This window comes from Fistularia commersonii, chromosome 28, assembly GCF_037954325.1.
Source record: "Fistularia commersonii isolate RoL2024-O1a breed Wild chromosome 28, RoL_Fcom_v1.0, whole genome shotgun sequence".
Lineage (NCBI taxonomy): Eukaryota > Metazoa > Chordata > Actinopteri > Syngnathiformes > Fistulariidae > Fistularia > Fistularia commersonii.
In genome coordinates, this window is record NC_141311.1 from 1,767,157 (window position 1) to 1,784,706 (window position 17,550).

At 47.4% G+C, this 17,550-nt stretch overlaps 1 protein-coding gene across 3 annotated transcripts in view; it reads left to right on the forward strand.

Annotated features, from left to right (window-relative positions):
* Nucleotides 1–17,550, forward strand: part of cep112 (centrosomal protein 112) — a 114,980-nt gene that overhangs the window by 30,282 nt on the left and 67,148 nt on the right. For all 3 annotated transcript variants that reach the window (XM_086176291.1, XM_086176293.1, XM_086176292.1), the window contains 6 exons: nt 517–646; nt 1,579–1,671; nt 2,061–2,120; nt 3,040–3,119; nt 11,675–11,810; nt 14,911–15,018. In XM_086176291.1, coding sequence (XP_086032417.1) covers nt 517–646; nt 1,579–1,671; nt 2,061–2,120; nt 3,040–3,119; nt 11,675–11,810; nt 14,911–15,018 — 607 coding nt within the window. The remainder of the gene's footprint in view (nt 1–516; nt 647–1,578; nt 1,672–2,060; nt 2,121–3,039; nt 3,120–11,674; nt 11,811–14,910; nt 15,019–17,550) is intronic.

The following is a 17,550-nucleotide window of genomic DNA, read 5'->3' on the forward strand; positions in this document are numbered from 1 at the left end:
TCTCCTTCACCCTTCCTTTCCTTCTGTCTTCCATCTCTTCGCATCCCTGACACTCTTTTCCACCCATTCCAACCTGCTCGAACCCGTTTCTTCACCTCTTTTCCACACTCTCCTACGCTCTTCACTGTTGCCCCCCAGTACTTGAAATCCTCCACCTGCTTGATCTCCACTCCCCGTCGCCTCGTCGTTCCACTTGGGTTCCTCTCATTCACACACATATATTCTGTCTTGCTGCAACTACCCTTCATTCCTTTCCTTTCCAGAGCATACCTCCACCTCTCTAGATGTTCCTAAACCTGTTTCCTGCTCTCACGAGTGACTGGATGGTTGTTTGTCTGTATCTGTGGCCCTACGATTGATTGGCGATCAGTCCAGGTTGACATCTGAGATAGGCTTCAGCGACTCCAACGAATCTGAGTGCAGAATAAGCAGCAGAAGATGGGTGGACGTGTGGATGAGTGGATGAGTCTCATGCAGCAAGTGTTCCATTAACCCCTCGCTCTGTCCCGTCCATAGACTTGCGGTCCTGGAAAAAGAAAAGGATGAGCAAAGCCGACATTACGAGCAGACTTTGCAGAAGTTCCGAGCCAAACACGAAGCCGACGTGAGCCACTTGCACCAGGAGCACGCCCTGTCCGCTGCAAAGGTGCGATAATCATTTATTAATCCCTTCTGGGGAATTTGGTCCTCTCCGATGAACCTGCATGGTTGAACCATGAGCAGTGAGCTGCCTTCCATCTGTGCTGTTTGGGGTTCGACACACTAGTTCAGGGGTCGGCAACTCGTAACACCGAAAGAGCAATTTGGACCCGGTTTCCCCAGAAAAGAAAACACTGGGAGCCACAATTACTTTTTGACGTCTAAAATAAAGGTATCACTGTATATATTGCTTTTTATTACCTTTACACTTTGTATAAACAAGTGTGTAGCTTCTGAAATTCACAAAGTATCGCAGAGAAAATTAAATTTTATTTATGTAATGAACTCATTTTGAGCTTTAGGCTTTCAGAGCGTTTAGCGGAGCCTTGACCTGAATTTTAAAAATAAATCGGGAAAAAAAATCACTGTATCAGTAAACAATAGAAAATAAATATTTGCAAAATATCTTCATAAATATTTATTTTACCTGGTTTCTGGGACTTCTGCTCCTGAACTTCTGCGCACAGCATCTGCAAATCGGGACTTTACCGGCTTACGCCAGTGTGACGTTATTTTGAGCGGCGAAAAATAATAAATATAATTTTATTTAATATTTCAAGATCACAATAATCTTCCAACTTAGAACTAAACATTAAAAAAAGGAATCAACACAAATGAAATACACTTCAATTAGATATTTATAATGTATTTTCACAAGCCGCTCGGAGCCGCAGTGTAAAGATGGAAGAATTGACCCCTGGTCCAGGAGGAACCGGGAATTGAACCGGTAACGCCGGCAGAGAGCGACGCTCCCCGCCTGCCCTGCCTGAACCCTCCCGCCCCGAATCTTAACTATTTTTTCCCCAAAATGAGTTTCAAATACTTGGACGATGCGCGCCGTGTCGTGTCAAACTGCTATTTCTCCGCCCTCCTCCGCAGGCCTCGGAGGTGATGGAGGACTTCGAGAAAACCATAGCTCAGCTCAAACAGCAGCTCCTGGACAGCGAGCATCAGAGGCAGAAGCATGTGAAGGTACGAGCTGGGGGGGCGTCCGTGCACGTCATCGCGTCGCACGCTTCTCTTCGGCTTCATACTAACGTGCAGCTTTCCTCCACGCTTGATGCGCCAATGGACGAACCATATCAGACTCTTAAACGTCTGATACTCGTCTTGCACATGTAGCTACTGATAGCTACTCATTGCGTACCGAGCTGCACGCAAATGTCTTATTGCACTGTTTACATATTTCTAATAATGTTGACTCTTCATATTAGCACACATCCAAATGCACGGCGGACAGCAAAGTAGGAATTTCCCTCACTGTGCGGGGACTTAACTGGCTTCTACACCGTGCATGTGACAATAAACGCTTTGAATCTTGAATATTGAACCTGTCCCTTCGCTCTGCCCCCTTTTTCCAGGATCAAGAATTAAAGCATCAACAGGAAAAAGAGGAAGTGCAGATCAAGTGCGAGGAAAAGGTAGCCTCTCCTCTTTTTTTTTTTTGCATGAAAACCGTCCCGGACAGGGTGATTAGAGTCCGGTGGCTCAAAGGTCAGACCGGCATGTTTCTCTTGGTTTCCCCTCCATTCAAGTTTTACTTGTGTTCTAGTAAAATCCCCTTGCTGATGAGCAGAAAACCGGGGGAAGAGATAAACCAATCGGGCGACGGAGCTGTGAATACTAGTTGTTTCCAGATGCGCCCAAACATTTAGAGTCTGGGTAAACAATGCATCTGGAAGGGGGAAGTTTGCAGAGCTGAAGTGTGCAGCTGTGGACCGGCAACCGCCCCGCGACACACTTCTCAAGTTCCCCCTTCAAAGCGGCGGGGTCGTTATAAATCACGCAGTTCAGAAGTCATGGGTCGTGATCAGAGCCAGACCTTTAAGGTGAAGATCGTCTTTTCACTTTGCTCCTATTGGTTCCGGCGTGCGACGTCGCAGGCCGCCGTACCCGGCCGGCCCTTCGGTCTGGTCCATCTGCAAGAAGTTAGCCGGCCCGGGCGCACTTGATTCAGGGTCAGGCCGTACGTAATTGACCCGCCTGGAGAAGAAAGTCGGTCGCGTAATTTCGGCGCTCTTGCTTTCGTCCGACGGGACACGAAAGAGCGAGCGAGAGTCTGTTTCTTTTCTCGAAATACTCGTCTTTTCACAAAGGGCACGGGGACACAAGAGCCCCTCTTACGGCCGCTGTAGCTCCAGCGTCAGAGGCCCTTTGTGCCGCTCGGAAAGCTCAGATTGTTCTTTTTGATAGAAAAAAGAGACAGGACCAGATGCACAAGGTCACAGGCAGGAGAGCTTTGCTGAGTGATGTTTGACGGAGTCTGTTCCAGCACTCTTATACACTGCGTTTCACCCACTCCCACTCCCTTTTTTTTTTGTTTTTTTTCTTCTTTTCCAGGCCTTGGCAATCCATCGTGAGGCAGAGAAGGAGAGAGCAGAGGCTAAACGGAAGATAGCCAAACTCGAAGATGCACTGAGGTACGTTAGGAGAGGAGACGCCACTGTTTTCTGCATAAATAAAACATTTCAAAGGAGGTCTTTTCCAAGGGCACGGCGGAGCTGGCATTACGCAGCTGCCGTCTGATATAAAAAGATCGCTCCGAACTGGTGTTACACACTTGAACTTTGGAAAAACCGATGGCGAACGTGAGATTATTTTTAGTATTATTGGCCCGAGGCGGCTTCAGCTTCTACTAACAACTGACAGCCATCTTTTGACATCCCACCCAAGGTTAGCGTTCGGTGAGCCCCGTCTAAACACCAACAGCATCATCCATGCTCCGCGTTTGTGCAATTAAGAAATCCGTGGTCCTTTAATCATTCCTTTTTCGAGTGTGTGTGTGTGTGTGTGTGTGTGTGTGTGTGTGTGGTCCTTCTTCTTCCCTCCGAGCCAAGAGTATGACCTGATGGTTTTAGGCATGTCCGCCCGTACGTGTGAAGTGTTCTTACGCACGTGTGTTTTGCAGATGTGTGTGCCGGTGCAATAAATCCCATTGAAATAGAAAAGGGAGGCGGACATTTAACCTTCTCCAGGCAGATGTTGCAGATTTGCGACAGCCAAATATCAGATTTTTCCTGCAACTACAACTTAATTTGAGCCTGAGAGGGTTAAGAAGGATGGGGTTGATTGTTTTGCTGCACGCGTTTCAGTAAACTTTATTATTATTTATTTATTTTTTTTTAATCAATCAAGTCATGACCGCTCACATAAACGATTATCACCGAGGCTCTGGAGCACAACCGAGCTTTTTCCAAGGCATTCAAATTTTTTTTTTTTTTTTTTGTATATCAGCCTTTTCCGTCGTCACGGCCCAAGAAGTTCTGCCGGGTTCTCGACAGGTGCAAGTTTCTTTTTATCTGAGCCGAACCCAAACGCGATGGATTTGACGGATGTGACCCTAATAAAGGGCTCTGTTTGCAGAATGCGCTCGCTTCAATCTCACCTTCTCCACGGCTTGTTATCAATCCGCTACTACAGATGTCGCGTACGTGTCAATAATTAGCTTATCAAACCTTTATCTCTCGCTTTCTGCCCCCCTTTCGCTGTCAAATCCAGAGGTGGGCAATTATTTTGGCTGGTGGGCCACATTTCTTAATTAATTTTTATATGGGGGGCCAACTAGGTATCATGTAAATTGAAAAACATTGATATTGCAAGTGAAATATTTGAATTTTTTGGCATTTTATTTCAACTTTAGGATAATTAATGATCATAAAAATGTACCGACATTATTTTGTATGTAATAATCCATACAAAATTAAACAAAAGTAAGAAAATAATTCTAAATTCAATATTGATTCAAAATACTTGAAAAGAAAAAAAAAGTTTTGTCGGGCCGGATAAAAAAAGCAAAAAATGGGCTGTATGTGGCCCGCAGGCCGTAAAATGCAAAAAGGAAAAACAAAAGGAAAAACAAGGGTTTCTACGTTAAGTATTGACTGAAAGTTATTAAGATTTTTTAAACTATTGAAAGGAAATCGTTTGGCGGGCCGGAAAAAAAAACCAAAATGGGCCATATGTCGCCCGCGGGCCATAAAATGCCCAGGTCTGCTCCAGAAACAGCGACGCACAAACGCCGACGACCTTGACTGCTACAGACTCCAGTCAGTTTGTCCGGCCAGCCGGTCTGAACATTCCAGGTGGTAATTAATCCCATACAGGACGGCGTTACTCGCTCGCCAGCAGATCGTTGCCCTGGTGAAGCTACAGTCGGCTCTTCCCAATTAAACACGATGTTTAATTGCTGGCGGTCACAATATAATAGAGAAAGAGTCGGCAAGGGTCTGCCTCGTTTTCGGCTTCAGGTGTTTTTGGTTGTTCGTGAATCGAGGAGAACATCACCGTCAACGGCAACGGTGGTCAATCTGCAGAAGAAAACACTTTTGTTTATCTAACAGGGCTTCACTCCGGGTTAAGATACAATAAGATATACTTTATCGATCCCCAATGGGGAAATTCTTTTGTCATAGCGGCGCAACAAAAAGTATAAATACAAATTAAAGAGACAATTAAAAGATGGCAAAAGTCCTCCGCAAATAGCAGAGTGAACAACAACGAGGAGGAGGACAGAAACAGAGTGACAGTAGCAATATTAAAATTAAACAGGATGTGAGACCAACAAAGATAACAATAGACAACAGAGTTTGGGTGTGAACGGTGCGCCGGCCGTGGGCGCAAAGGAGCGTCCGAAGCGTTGGGTTCTGCGCCGGGGCGGGACGAGGTTGGACGAGCTGTCGGATTAATGAGCCGGGTTCAGAAATGTACAACGTTTTAATGCCCGGAGGTGCTAATTCGCTAACGCACGAGTTCATCTTTCCGTCTGCGTCTCAGCTGAATACAGATGACCGACGGATACTCCATCACGTGGAAGTCATTGATTTTGTCGGGGGAGGGGGGAGGGGGTCGCTTTGTGCCTGACAATGTGACACAAATTGCCAGGATGTTGATAGCGAAGCCCGCGTGCTGCTCGTGCTCGTCGTTGCAAACCGAGCGACGCTCAAACGCAGCCCTCACACGGCTTCCTGCACACATGAACCTTGTTGTTAGTTTCAGTAACGAGCCAGTCATTCCCTCATTTAGTGTTAAACACCGAGAAAGTAGCCCAAAAGGGGCTTGGCTAATTAAGTACTCAAGCCACACACACACACACACACACACACACACACACACACACACACACACACACACACACACACACGAAGCAGTCTGATGTCTTCTACCTGCCTGCTGCCGTGGCAACACTGAGGGCCTTTAAAGGCGATCCAGCAGAACTTCAAAGTCAAAGCAAGACCGCATGCAGGTGTGTGTGTGTGTGTGTGTGTGTGTGTGTGTGTGTGTGTGTGTGTGTGCGTGTGAAGATGGAGGGATGGATGATTAAACAAGTAGAACTGCTCAACATGCCCACCATGTGCCAGATACTCTGTGGTGAGTGTGGTCTGCTATGAAGAGCAGTTGATGTGGGCGTGTGGACCCACAGACACACACACACACACACACACACACACACACACACACACACACACACACACGTGTTGAAAGAGGACTCCGTCCACGCCGATCTATCGCTAACGTTTGTCGTCGTTCTGTTAGGATGGGTTCTGCTGCACGATCAGTCGGTCTAACGATCGATCGGACGTAGCCGTTGTTTTAACTCACAACGCAAACAAGCGTTCCTCTGTACGTTGGAGTTCTGCGTTACTATAGCAACAACAGAAAGCAATACAAAGCGTCTCCTCTCGGGCTCCCCAGATCATTACGGGACATTAGCATACGGACGGAGGGATTGACAAAAGGACACGATGGAGGTGGAGGGAGCTCATCAAGGCTACAACTTGTCTGCCCTTTACAGCAACCTCCATATCACCGTTAAAACACCATCAATCCCCAAAGCAAATGTTTTTCCAGTCCTCCTCCTCCTCCTCCTCCTCCTCCTCGCTGCTTGGCACCCGACTGGCTTTTTCAGAAACATGTGCCTACCATAGTTCGGCGCAGGGCTGCTGCAACTCTGGCTGTTTCTCAGCAGCAACTTCTACACACTTTGATCATTTAAAGTTTGGAGACATCCTTTACTTCACGCAGCCGGGGAAGAGGAAGTAGGCCTTCTTCACGGGCGCTCGGCCGAACCCGACGCGCACACACTCCCGCCGTCGCCGAGGGGACGCGTCTTCTTCTTCTTCTTCTTTCGGCTTTTCCCGTCAGGTGTCGCCACAGCGAGTCAACTTTCTCCATCTAACCCTATTCTCTGGATCCTCCTCTCTCACACCAACTACCTTCATATCCATAAATCTTCTCTTTGGTCTTCCTTGAGACCTCTTGCCTGGCAGCTCCACCTTCATCAACCTTCTGCCCAGATCGTCACCATGGTTTAGACATGAACAGAGTGTTCATATTTAAGCCATCGCCGTCATCACTTTGTCTTGGTCATACATGTCCTGCACCCCTGTGACAAATTCGTCCTTTCCTTTGGTCTTTTCCCTTCAGGGGTCTTCACAGCAAATCCACCTTCTCCATCTAACCCTATTCTCTGTATCTTCCTCTCTCACACCAACTACCTTCATAGCTTCTCTCACTACGTCCATAAATCTTCTCTTTGGTCTTCCTCCAGACCTCTTGCCTGGCAGCTCCAATTCCAGCATGCGTCTACCAATATATTCTCTATCCCTTCTTTGTCCATGACCCAACCATCTCAGTCTGGCTTCTCTGACCTTCTCTCCAAAACATTGAACATGTGCTGTTCTTCTGATAGACTCATTCCTGATCCTCTCCATCCTGGTCACTCCCAAAGAGACCCTCAACATCCTTATCTCTGCAACCTCTAGTTCTGCCTGCTGTCTTTTCGTCATTGTAACAGTTTCTAGTCCATACATCATCACTGGTCTCACCACTGTCTTGTACACCTTTCCTTTTCTTCTGGCTGATAGTCTTCTATCTCTTGGCACCCCTGACACTTTTCTCCACCCATTTCAACCTGCTTGGACCCGTCTCTTCACTTCTTTTCCACACTCTCCGTTGCTTTGGACTGTTGACCCTAAGTACCTGAAATCCTCCAGCTTCTCGATCTCCATTCCCTGTAGCCTCACCGTTCCACCCGAGTTCCCCTCATTCACACACATATATTCTGTCTTTCTGCCACTAACTTTCATTCCTCTCCTTTCCAGAGCATACCTCCACCTCTCTAGATGTTCCTCTACCTGTTGTCTGCTCTCACTACAGATCGCAAACATCGTCCGCAAACATCATGGTCCATGGGGATTCCTGTCTAACCTCATCTGTCAGCCTATCCATCACCATTGCGAAAAAGAAGGGGCTCAGAGCTGATCCCTGATGGAGTCCCACCTCCACCTTGAACTTCTCTGTTACCCTTACAGCACACCGTACCAGTGTCTCACAGCTAGCATACATGTCCTGCACCAGTCTAACATACTTCTCTAATCTAACATACAGGGGACGTGTCTGTGAGGGGAAATACGCCGACTTCTGGCATCGCTGGTCACAAGTGAGGCTGGATCGGCGAGAAATTAACAATATTTGCGTCTTGGTTTCCGTTTCCATCTGACGCGGCGCACATCTTTGAGGTCTTATCTTAGCATTCGTCTAAGGGAGGGATGGAAGGGGGCGGAGGTGGTGGTGGTCCTGTCGTAAGCAGAAGCCGGGTAGAGTCGAGGTGCAGGAGCAGGTGGAGGTATGGATCCTGAATATTGAGGATCAATATTTCGTCCCACGGCATCTGCATGGAAGGAGACGGGTTAAGCGCCCGTTCGATATCGTCAGCCTGACAAACGAGAAAGCGTGAAGCCTCCCGAAGTGTGTTCTGCAGAGAAGGTCGACCTCGATCGAGACGCGCCGCTCCAGTCGCCGTTCGCGTGCGTTGCCATTTTGTCTCCCGTACCGATGCGAGATGCCGCTCACAAATGGGCCACTTTGGGCCGGCCTTTCTGGAGCCGTCACACACAATGATCCCGTTTTCACTCCCTCTCCCCGTCTCTATTATTTTCTTGGCCTCGTGCTGTTATTTTTTTTCTTTTGTGTTCACTTATTTTGCGGTCTGTCTCTTATTCCACCCCCCCCCCCAAACCCTTTCTCCGGGGATGCGGATGAAAATCCAGCCTGTTTTTTTTTTTTTTTCCTTCAGAGCGGCGCTGAATATTTCAGTTTTTGTATTTTCTGTCTTTTTATGTGCTCCCTCTTTTTTTTTCCAGGCCCCTTTGATGTGTCTGTGGATTCGTTATCATTCCATTTGGATGAGCTCACAGACACAGATGCGCAGCCACTTGCATACACTTGGCACACACACACACACACACACACACACACGCTCACTGTGTTTTCTTTTTTTTTTTTTTTTCCTCTCTTCTACCAGAGGCATCCGCATGCGTTGGAGTCAGTGTTTCCCAGCCGCCGCCGCCGCCGCTCCGCCCACATCGCAGCCCATACCGTTCTTAAACGCCGCTCTTCCATGCAAGGAATATTTGCATAAGCGATGCGAAGCGCCTGCGTGCGCTGCGACTTCGCTTGTGTAAACTCGACTCGCCGTAGGTGTTTATTAGCACTGTGGGCTTCTCCGTATCCTGCACGTGGTGAACAGTCGCGCAGCCGGGTGTGTTTTCGCGGCGATCCAGACGCGTCCAGAAGCGCGTCTGAAAAGGTGGCTCCGCGACGGAAGTTCCTTCTTCCTCCTCCCGGCCGCAACCCCAGCTCTCTCCTCCGTCTCCCTCTCTTCCTCCACCTTTTAAACAGCCGTTTAAAATTGAGGGATGAGAAGACTTCCTCTTTAGAGAAGGCACATCTTTAATTTGAGCCTCCTCTCCTTCCACTTTTGTAACCAGGAATCCATTTAAAGCCGTCGGGCCGCCCCGGCGCTGGCAACCTTCTCCTTTCTCTCCATAAATGCATCTCCCTGCCAGGCGGCCCTGATTCTTTTCTCTGTCCTCTCATCTCAGCTTCATTGCTCTGTTATTGATGGTGACACGCTGTCTACCGCTCGAGTGACCACACACACACACACACTCACACACACAAATAGCAACGGGCGCACACACTCCTCCGTGCGGTCGCACGCTCTCTCCGAGTTGAAAGCGTCGTACGTTTCGATCCGTCGTTCGGTCGAGCGGAGTTGTCAGCTCCGAACAGAGGACGACTGTTTCTGGCCAATCGAGACCTCAACACACACACACACACACACACACATACCTATGCACACCATTTCTCAATTCATTTCTGCTAAACTTTCTATTTCTGTGACGTCCTCTGCTCTGTCTTCACTTTGTTGCTGCTTCCTCCCCCCCCTTTTTTTCCATTTTAATCGCACCGCATATCCTTTGTTTCTGCCTGAGCCTGGAAGTAAGTCACACAACAGGACTGATTAATAATTACAGAGTACACAAAAATCGGGAGAGGGAGAGGAAAGGAAAAAAAAAAAAAAACAATTTCTTTGTCGTTTGATGTCCGACATGAGAGAGACCAAAATTACAAAGAGACAGAACGCTATAAAGAAAGCTCGCGCATTCCTTTTTCCTTTTTACTGCCTCCTTCTCAATATGCTGTTTTCCCCCTCCGTCTCTCTCTTGCTGTTTTTTTTTTTGTTTTTTTTCTTCTTCACACACTTTTGTCGCTTTGGTTATACATATGTAGGAATTGTGCAGTTGAGGATGTTTTGTGGGGGCAGCTTTCTTTGTAGATAGTTTCACTAGGTGGGTTTGCAGAGCAACAACACTGGCGTTAATGCGTCCGTGCACTATATCCCTTTGAATTCTGTTGACACACACACACACACACACACACACACCTTACTCTGAGATGCGCCTGCTCTCCCCCACCACCCGTTTTTGTGCCTGTTTTAATTTTCTAATTGTATTTCAGTTGCTTCTTAAGTCACACCCACCAGCCAAAAAGCAACTCTTGCTCATCAGCCCCCAGAGGAGGATGATTCATGCACGGCCAAAGTATTAATTTAACGGGGAAACACGCCGAGCACGCACGACCCAACGTGCGCGCTGTGCAGACCATGTGCGCGGAGTCTCCCGAAGAGGGGGGCGGGTATATTTGAGTATTCAAAAGAAGTTTTGTTTTTTGTTGTTTTTGGAGAGCTTGCAGTGGAGCGGAATCTCTGCAGCAGTTTCCCAAGACCGTCCCGCATTTTGCGTTCGTGTCAACTTTCTTTGTCCTTCGAAGACATTTTGGATGTTTTTTTTTTTTTTCGGAACAATGCCGTCGATGTCGGTCGCGCGTCACGATTTTAATTCAACAAAAACGCGGTTGTTCCCAATGCGGCCTCGTTGAATCTTCGCTAGGAATGCACGCCGGGTAATTATTTGCTTGTGAAGGAAAGGAGAAACTCGGTCGCCCCGTCTAAGCCAAACAAACGTGTGGTCAAAACACAGCGTCGGCGTTTCCTGTCCAACTTCACACCTGAGCCGGCCGGGGAGGATTTGATTCCACACTCATATGAGACGTGACCACATGTTGACACCATTGTTTATTTGCAACTTCTCAGGTTCTCACCGTGACCTTCAAATACCTCGCGCACTTTTGGTTTTATCTCAGCTCATATCAATCTCCACACACACACACACACACACACAGGCGCTCACATTGACAGCTTCCTGCCACTGGAGTGCCTGATGCCGCGGCTCACACTCCCGCTTCGGCGTTGGCAGCTCTCAAGACGCCTGTCAGTCGACTTAGCTCGCAATTGCACAACCTGACAACTGCCGGCGATAGCAGCAGTGTATCAGCATAGCACACACACACACACACACCGACACGTGTATCCGCGCCCAGGCGGCGGAGGTGACAGATGCCGTAGGACTCGAATTCTACTCATACACTCGTAATTAACGGTCATGTGAATGTTATTTGGGTTAAAAATAGGGCTCATCAAGAGAATCCCCTCCGCGCTCAGCTGCAGTTTGAAAGCGTTCGCTAATCCATTGTTCCGCCGTCTCATCTATTGTCACCTGTTCTCTTCTGGGCAAGTGTACCGTGGCCTCACTTTTGGTCCGACGCTTGTGTCTGTGTGTGTTCGTCCTTAAAGGGAGATGGAGAGCCAGTTGGAGAGAGCCAGGGAGAGCCAAAGAAAGCAGATCCAGCAGGCAGATATGGCACTGGAGCAATTCAAGAAACAGGTGGAGCTCAGCTCCGAGGAGGCCTACGCTGACATGAAACGCCAGGTCTGACACACACACACACACACACACACACACACACGCGCCTGCAACATAAAGAATTCTGGGGGGGGGGGGGGATGTTCTACACATCGACTACAAAATTGTAGATTTGCCAATACGTAACGACATCCAGTCCCGACTGGTTCTTATCTGTGCAAACTGCCTTCCATTACGGTCCATATGGTCCGGGGGGAGGTTTTTGCTTCATAAACGCTTATTTAAACAGTCATAAAACGTCCCCCGGGTCTCTTTCGTGATGCCGTACCACGAAAGGATTGAGCTCTCTGACAATATGAAACCAAGACAATGCATTCACACACACACACACACACACATGCATACGTAAACACAGGCATATGCACGCTTGATTTTTTTTTCAGCGGCGAGGCACAGCCTGACCGCAGATGCAACCGGGCGCCGCACTGGCTGCACTTGAATTCTTCCGTATGTCTCCCTCTTCCCTTTCACTCCGACCGCTAATGATTCGTACCATTAGGCCGCCCTACGTCCTATCAGATGTCTTTTCCTCGCACCTTTCGAGCGCTCCCGCGCCCCAAAAAAAGTCCATAAGCAAGTAGCGCGAATATCATCATCATCATCCCAAGGCCGTTTTCAATCATGAGGCGGGTTCATTCATATCTCCGCCATCACACGCCGACCTCTACGCTTTTTTTTTTTTTTGCGGGAACGTGGGCGGGGCTGCTTTGGAATTGGATGCTGGAGAGGTCGCCGGAGTTAGCAGCCGTGCTAATTAGCGGTTGAAGCCAGCCTCACAATCAGCTGCTCCGAATCGGAACAGGCTCTCCGATCAATGAAGACTCTGTTGTAAACTTCTGCTGCAGCCTCGCGGGTCAGACGGGCTATAGGCGGTATTTTTTTATTTTATTTACTTTTTTCGGTCAGAGTGCATGTTTACCGTATTGACGAAGCATCTGCCTCAGCTACCGTTTGATGCCGATACGTTTTTCTTTTCTTTCGATCGGTTTCAAGAGGGGAACGCGCTCCGTAAGACGGGATACAATAAGCGTAATAAGCGAAGATCTCCTTCCGTACGTTGATCCGGCCCTCATAAATATAGAATAAGGTGGCCTATATGTGCTGCACTCGTGCAGGTCGGCCATCGGTATGCAAAAGATGCCCTAATTGGACCGTAGGCAACTGAGGGATTTGTCATTTTCTTGTACTCGCGGATAGAAATCCTGGGTTTTCTTCCTTGAGTGTTCGCGGTGCTTGACCGCAGGGCTCCGTTCGTGCAAAGTGTTTATTTTTATTGGGTTCCCTGTGATGTCCTCTTTTCTTGGTGCTTGGAAAATATCTGTTTTGCTCCATTCCTTCTCTCCATCCTCCCACTCTTATTTATTTTTTTTTTTTCCTCCCTCCCTCCCGTTCGCATCTCTCTCGCTTGCTTCTTCTCTCCCCGTCGAGCCGCCGGCATCCACCCGATCTCCAATCTGGCTTTATCCTCAGCCCACATCAAAGCTGCGGCGGAGAGGAGCTTCCCTCTGCAACCATGTCATCCTTTCTCCTCCTCCGACCCTCCACGCCTTCCACCTCACTTTCACTTGATCGCTCCATCACGTTCTCCGGCCGAGGTTCTCCATGGAGGTGTTTGTAAAAGGAGCTCCTTCCCTGCCTGACGCGCCGCACGTTCAATCGGCGTACGAACTTCTTCCCCATTGGATGATCTGTGATGCTCATCTTTTGTCTCGTTGGAAGATCGGAACATCACGCTTTTTTTTTTTTTTTTTTGTATTTTGGTTCAAATTATAATGTTCAAAATCATTTTTTTATCCGGCCCACCAAACTTTTTTTTTTTTTTTCAATTATTTTCAATCAATATTAAATTTAGACACTCCTTATTTTTTTCCTTTTGCTTAATTTTGTCGGGATGATTCCACACAAAATAGTGTTGGTACATTTATATGATCGTTAATGATTTCAAAGTTGAAATAAAAATGCAGAAAAATTGACACATTTAATTTGCAATTTTCATTTTGTTCAATTTACATGATACCACGTTGGCCAGCGCATAAAAATTAGATAATTATTTCCCACCCCCGGTCTAAATGGAGAGTGTTGGGTGAATACGGAGCAGAGGGATCGATCAAGATGCACATCATCATGGCCCTCATACCTTCTGAAATGACAGGAACACCATTCTTCTTCTTCTTCTCCTTTGGTCTTTTCCCTTCAGGGTCTCCTCAGTGAATCAACCTTCTCCATCTGACCCTGTTCTCTGTCTCCTCTCTTACACCAACTACCTTCATATCCTCTCTCACGACGTCCATCAATCTTCTCTTTGGTCTTCCTCTAGACCTCCAATTCCAGCACCGTCCACCAATATTTTCACAGTCCGAACCATCTCAGTCTGGCTTCTCTGACCTTCTCTCCAGAACATCTAACATGTTCTGTCCCTCTGATGGACTCACTCCTGATCCTATCCATCCTGGTCGCTCCCAAATAGAACCTCAACATCTTCATCTCTGCATCCTCCAGCTCTGCCTCCTGTCTTTTGGTCATTGTCAGTGTTTGTAGATCATCTCACCACCGTCTCCTCCACCTTTCCTCTCCATCTGGCTGATAGTCTTCTATCTCTTCATACCCCTGACACTTTTCTCCACCCATTCCAACCTGGTTGGACCCGTTTCTTCACCTCTTCTCCACACTCCCCTACGCTCTGGACTGTTGACCCCAAGTACCTGAAATCCTCCAGCTTCTTGATCTCCACTCCCTGTAGCCTCAGCGTTCCACCTGAGTTCCTCTCATTCACACACATATATTCTGTCTTGCTGCGACTCACCTTCATTCCTCTCCTTTCCAGAGCATACCTCCACCGCTCTAGATGTTCCTCAACCTGATCCCTGCTCTCCCTACAGATCACAATGTCATCTGCATACGGGAGCACCGATGTTCTTATATGTCTTCATCCAGAAAGGCATCTTGAAGTGATAATAATAATAACACATAAATTTGTAACGGTTCGCTTTTCAACAAAGAGCTGCAGAAACCGATTCGATTGAGTTCCATCATGGAAGTGTTGCGCAGTCTGTCAACAAATCCAACCGCTGGTTAAATTGTTGTTGTCTTGCCTCCTGTGCCACAGATGGAGAAGGTGGAGGAGGACCTAACTCGATCCCGATCCCTCAGGGAGATCCAGGCCAAGGAGTTCACCCAGCAACTCGATGCCCTCAGACAAAAATACGAGCAGCAGGTCTGTACGAGTGTAACCTTCTGCCCGATTGCCGCCGACGTCGATTATTTTCTTCTCCTTTCTCACGATCAGCGATCTGCTTTTGATTACGCGTAGATTGGGTGTCAATAAATGTGTTAAATAGTAGAAAATTGGAAACCATCGGGGTCTGCGGAGCAGATGCAGAGCCGCCCGTCGACTCTCCTCCCGCCTTATTGAAATGTAACTTTCTGACAGGGCGTCGGGTTTTTTCGGACAATAGATCCAAATAAAGTAATTTCCAGACTCTTGAGCACACCTTCATATAATAAAAATGAATCCTATGTGTACATCTATAGGCCACACTTGTCAAAAAGCTGCAGGAGTCCATGGAGATATTTACACAAACTTTTTTTTTTTTTCAACTTTTAATGAAATACATATCGGTAACATCCATAAATACGTACTGGAAGTGCAGTTGTGGATCTGCAGCAGTTGGAATTTCTTCACTTAGAGACTTTTGTGAATCAGAAGTGTTGTTTCCTATGGAGTCCATTGACTGTTGGACACTTGTTGCTTTGGCCCGGCCGTGTTTGGTTAGAAAATAACCTTAATCTCAGAGATGGTGTCGCCAAATGTCGTGCATCTGGTTGGCGTCCAGACCGACGAGGATAGTAAACAACCTCTCTCTTGATGAAAGCTAAATCGAGGATTAGCTTGTTTTTCGGACGATGGAGCGAACCTGAATATAAGCCACGTTGACTAAAAACAAGTAAATAAATCTAAGCGCGCATATGTAGGCTGCACTTGTCTATAAGCCGCAGGTTTCCGTGTTGTAATATGATACTTTTTTTTTTTACTTTTAATTAAATAACATCCACAAATGCAAACTGGAAATGCTTATTTTCCCAACAGCGGCTGTAACACGGCTGATGAAAAATATGAATTACAAATAAGACAAAGAAAAGTCCGTCCATCCATTTTCTATCCCCGCTTTGTCCTACTCCGTTAAAGTCGTCTTCACGGTCATTTCATCGGTCCGATGTGACGAGGCGAAATGTTTTGGCGCCGTCCTTAAATCCATAAATGAGCCGCATCGAGTGCTCAAAGCACGTGAACAAAATAAAGTCCGGAAATGACGGACTTTTAACGGAGAAATAATTTCCAAAGACTCTGGATATTGGCTTTAAATGTGAAAACGATATCATCGCTCATATTGCGACGGAAGAAGAGGAGCCGAGCCGTGGTTAAAGGCTACAGTCCACCTTCAAATTAGCACCTCACGCACGATCACCTTCCACCTCGCTCGTAAAATCAACCGAGAAGGTTTTTCTCGGAGGCGAACCGAATGGGGCTCTTGACCCCGGCTGTTTTTACGCTCTTGATGTCTGCACAGGTCACGCCACGTTTGTGCTGTTAAGTGTCCCGCCATTAAACGATAGGCTTTTTGAACACAGTGAAATAGTAGGTGCCGATTTCCACTTTGATTTTTTTTTTTTTTTGGCAAACGGCTCCGGCTGCCAGAGACGTCTGGGACAAATTAAGCGGGACCACAGACACTGGTTGTATCGAATCACGAAAAATCTCGGCTCCTCCAGTGAAATGTCACTCGAGAATCCACTTAAGCAAGAGTGTACGTAACACGGTAACGTGCCGGCCCGCTGCATCTTATATTTCTTCCAGCAAGGGCCTCTCGTGTTCGTCCGGTAGATACCAACGTTTCTGCCGGTCGACCCCATAATGCGGCTCGTGTTATATTTATTCTAATCTTCTTCTTCTTCTTCTATCGGCTTTTCCCGTCAGGGGGCGCCACAGCGAGTCAACTTTCTCCATCTAACTCTATTCTCTGTATCCTCCTCTCTCACACCAACTACCTTCATATCCTCTCTCACTAAGTCCATAAATCTTCCCTTTGGTTTTCCTCAAGGCCTTATGCCTGGCAGCTCCACCTTCAGCAACCTTCTACCCAGATCTTCACCATGGTTCAGACATGAACAGAGGCGTGTTCATGTCCAAACCATCCCAGTCATCACTTTGTCTCGGTCATACATGTCCTGCACCCCTGTGACAAAATCTTCTTCTCCTTTGGGCTTTTCCCTTCAGGGGTCTCCACAGGGAATCCACCTTCTCCATCTATTCATATCCTCTCTCACTGCATCCATCAATCTTCTCCTTGGTCTTCCTCCAGACCTCTTGCCTGGCAGCTCCAATTCCAGCATCCGTCTACCAATATATTCTCTATCCCTCCTCTGTCCATGACCCAACCATCTCAGTCTGGCTTCTCTGACCTTCTCTCCAAACATCTACCATGTGCTGTTCCTCTGATGGACCCATTCCTGATCCTCTCCGTCCTGGTCACTCCCAAAGAGAACCTCAACATCTTCATCTCTGCAACCTCTAGTTCTGCCTGCTGTCTTTTGGTCATTGGAACAGTTTCTAGTCCAAACATCATCGCTGGTCTCACCGCTGTCTTGTACACCTTTCCTTTTATTCTGGCTGAAAGTCTTCTATCTCTTCGTACACCTGACACTTTTCTCCACCCATTCCAACCTGCTTGGACTGTCTCTTCACTTC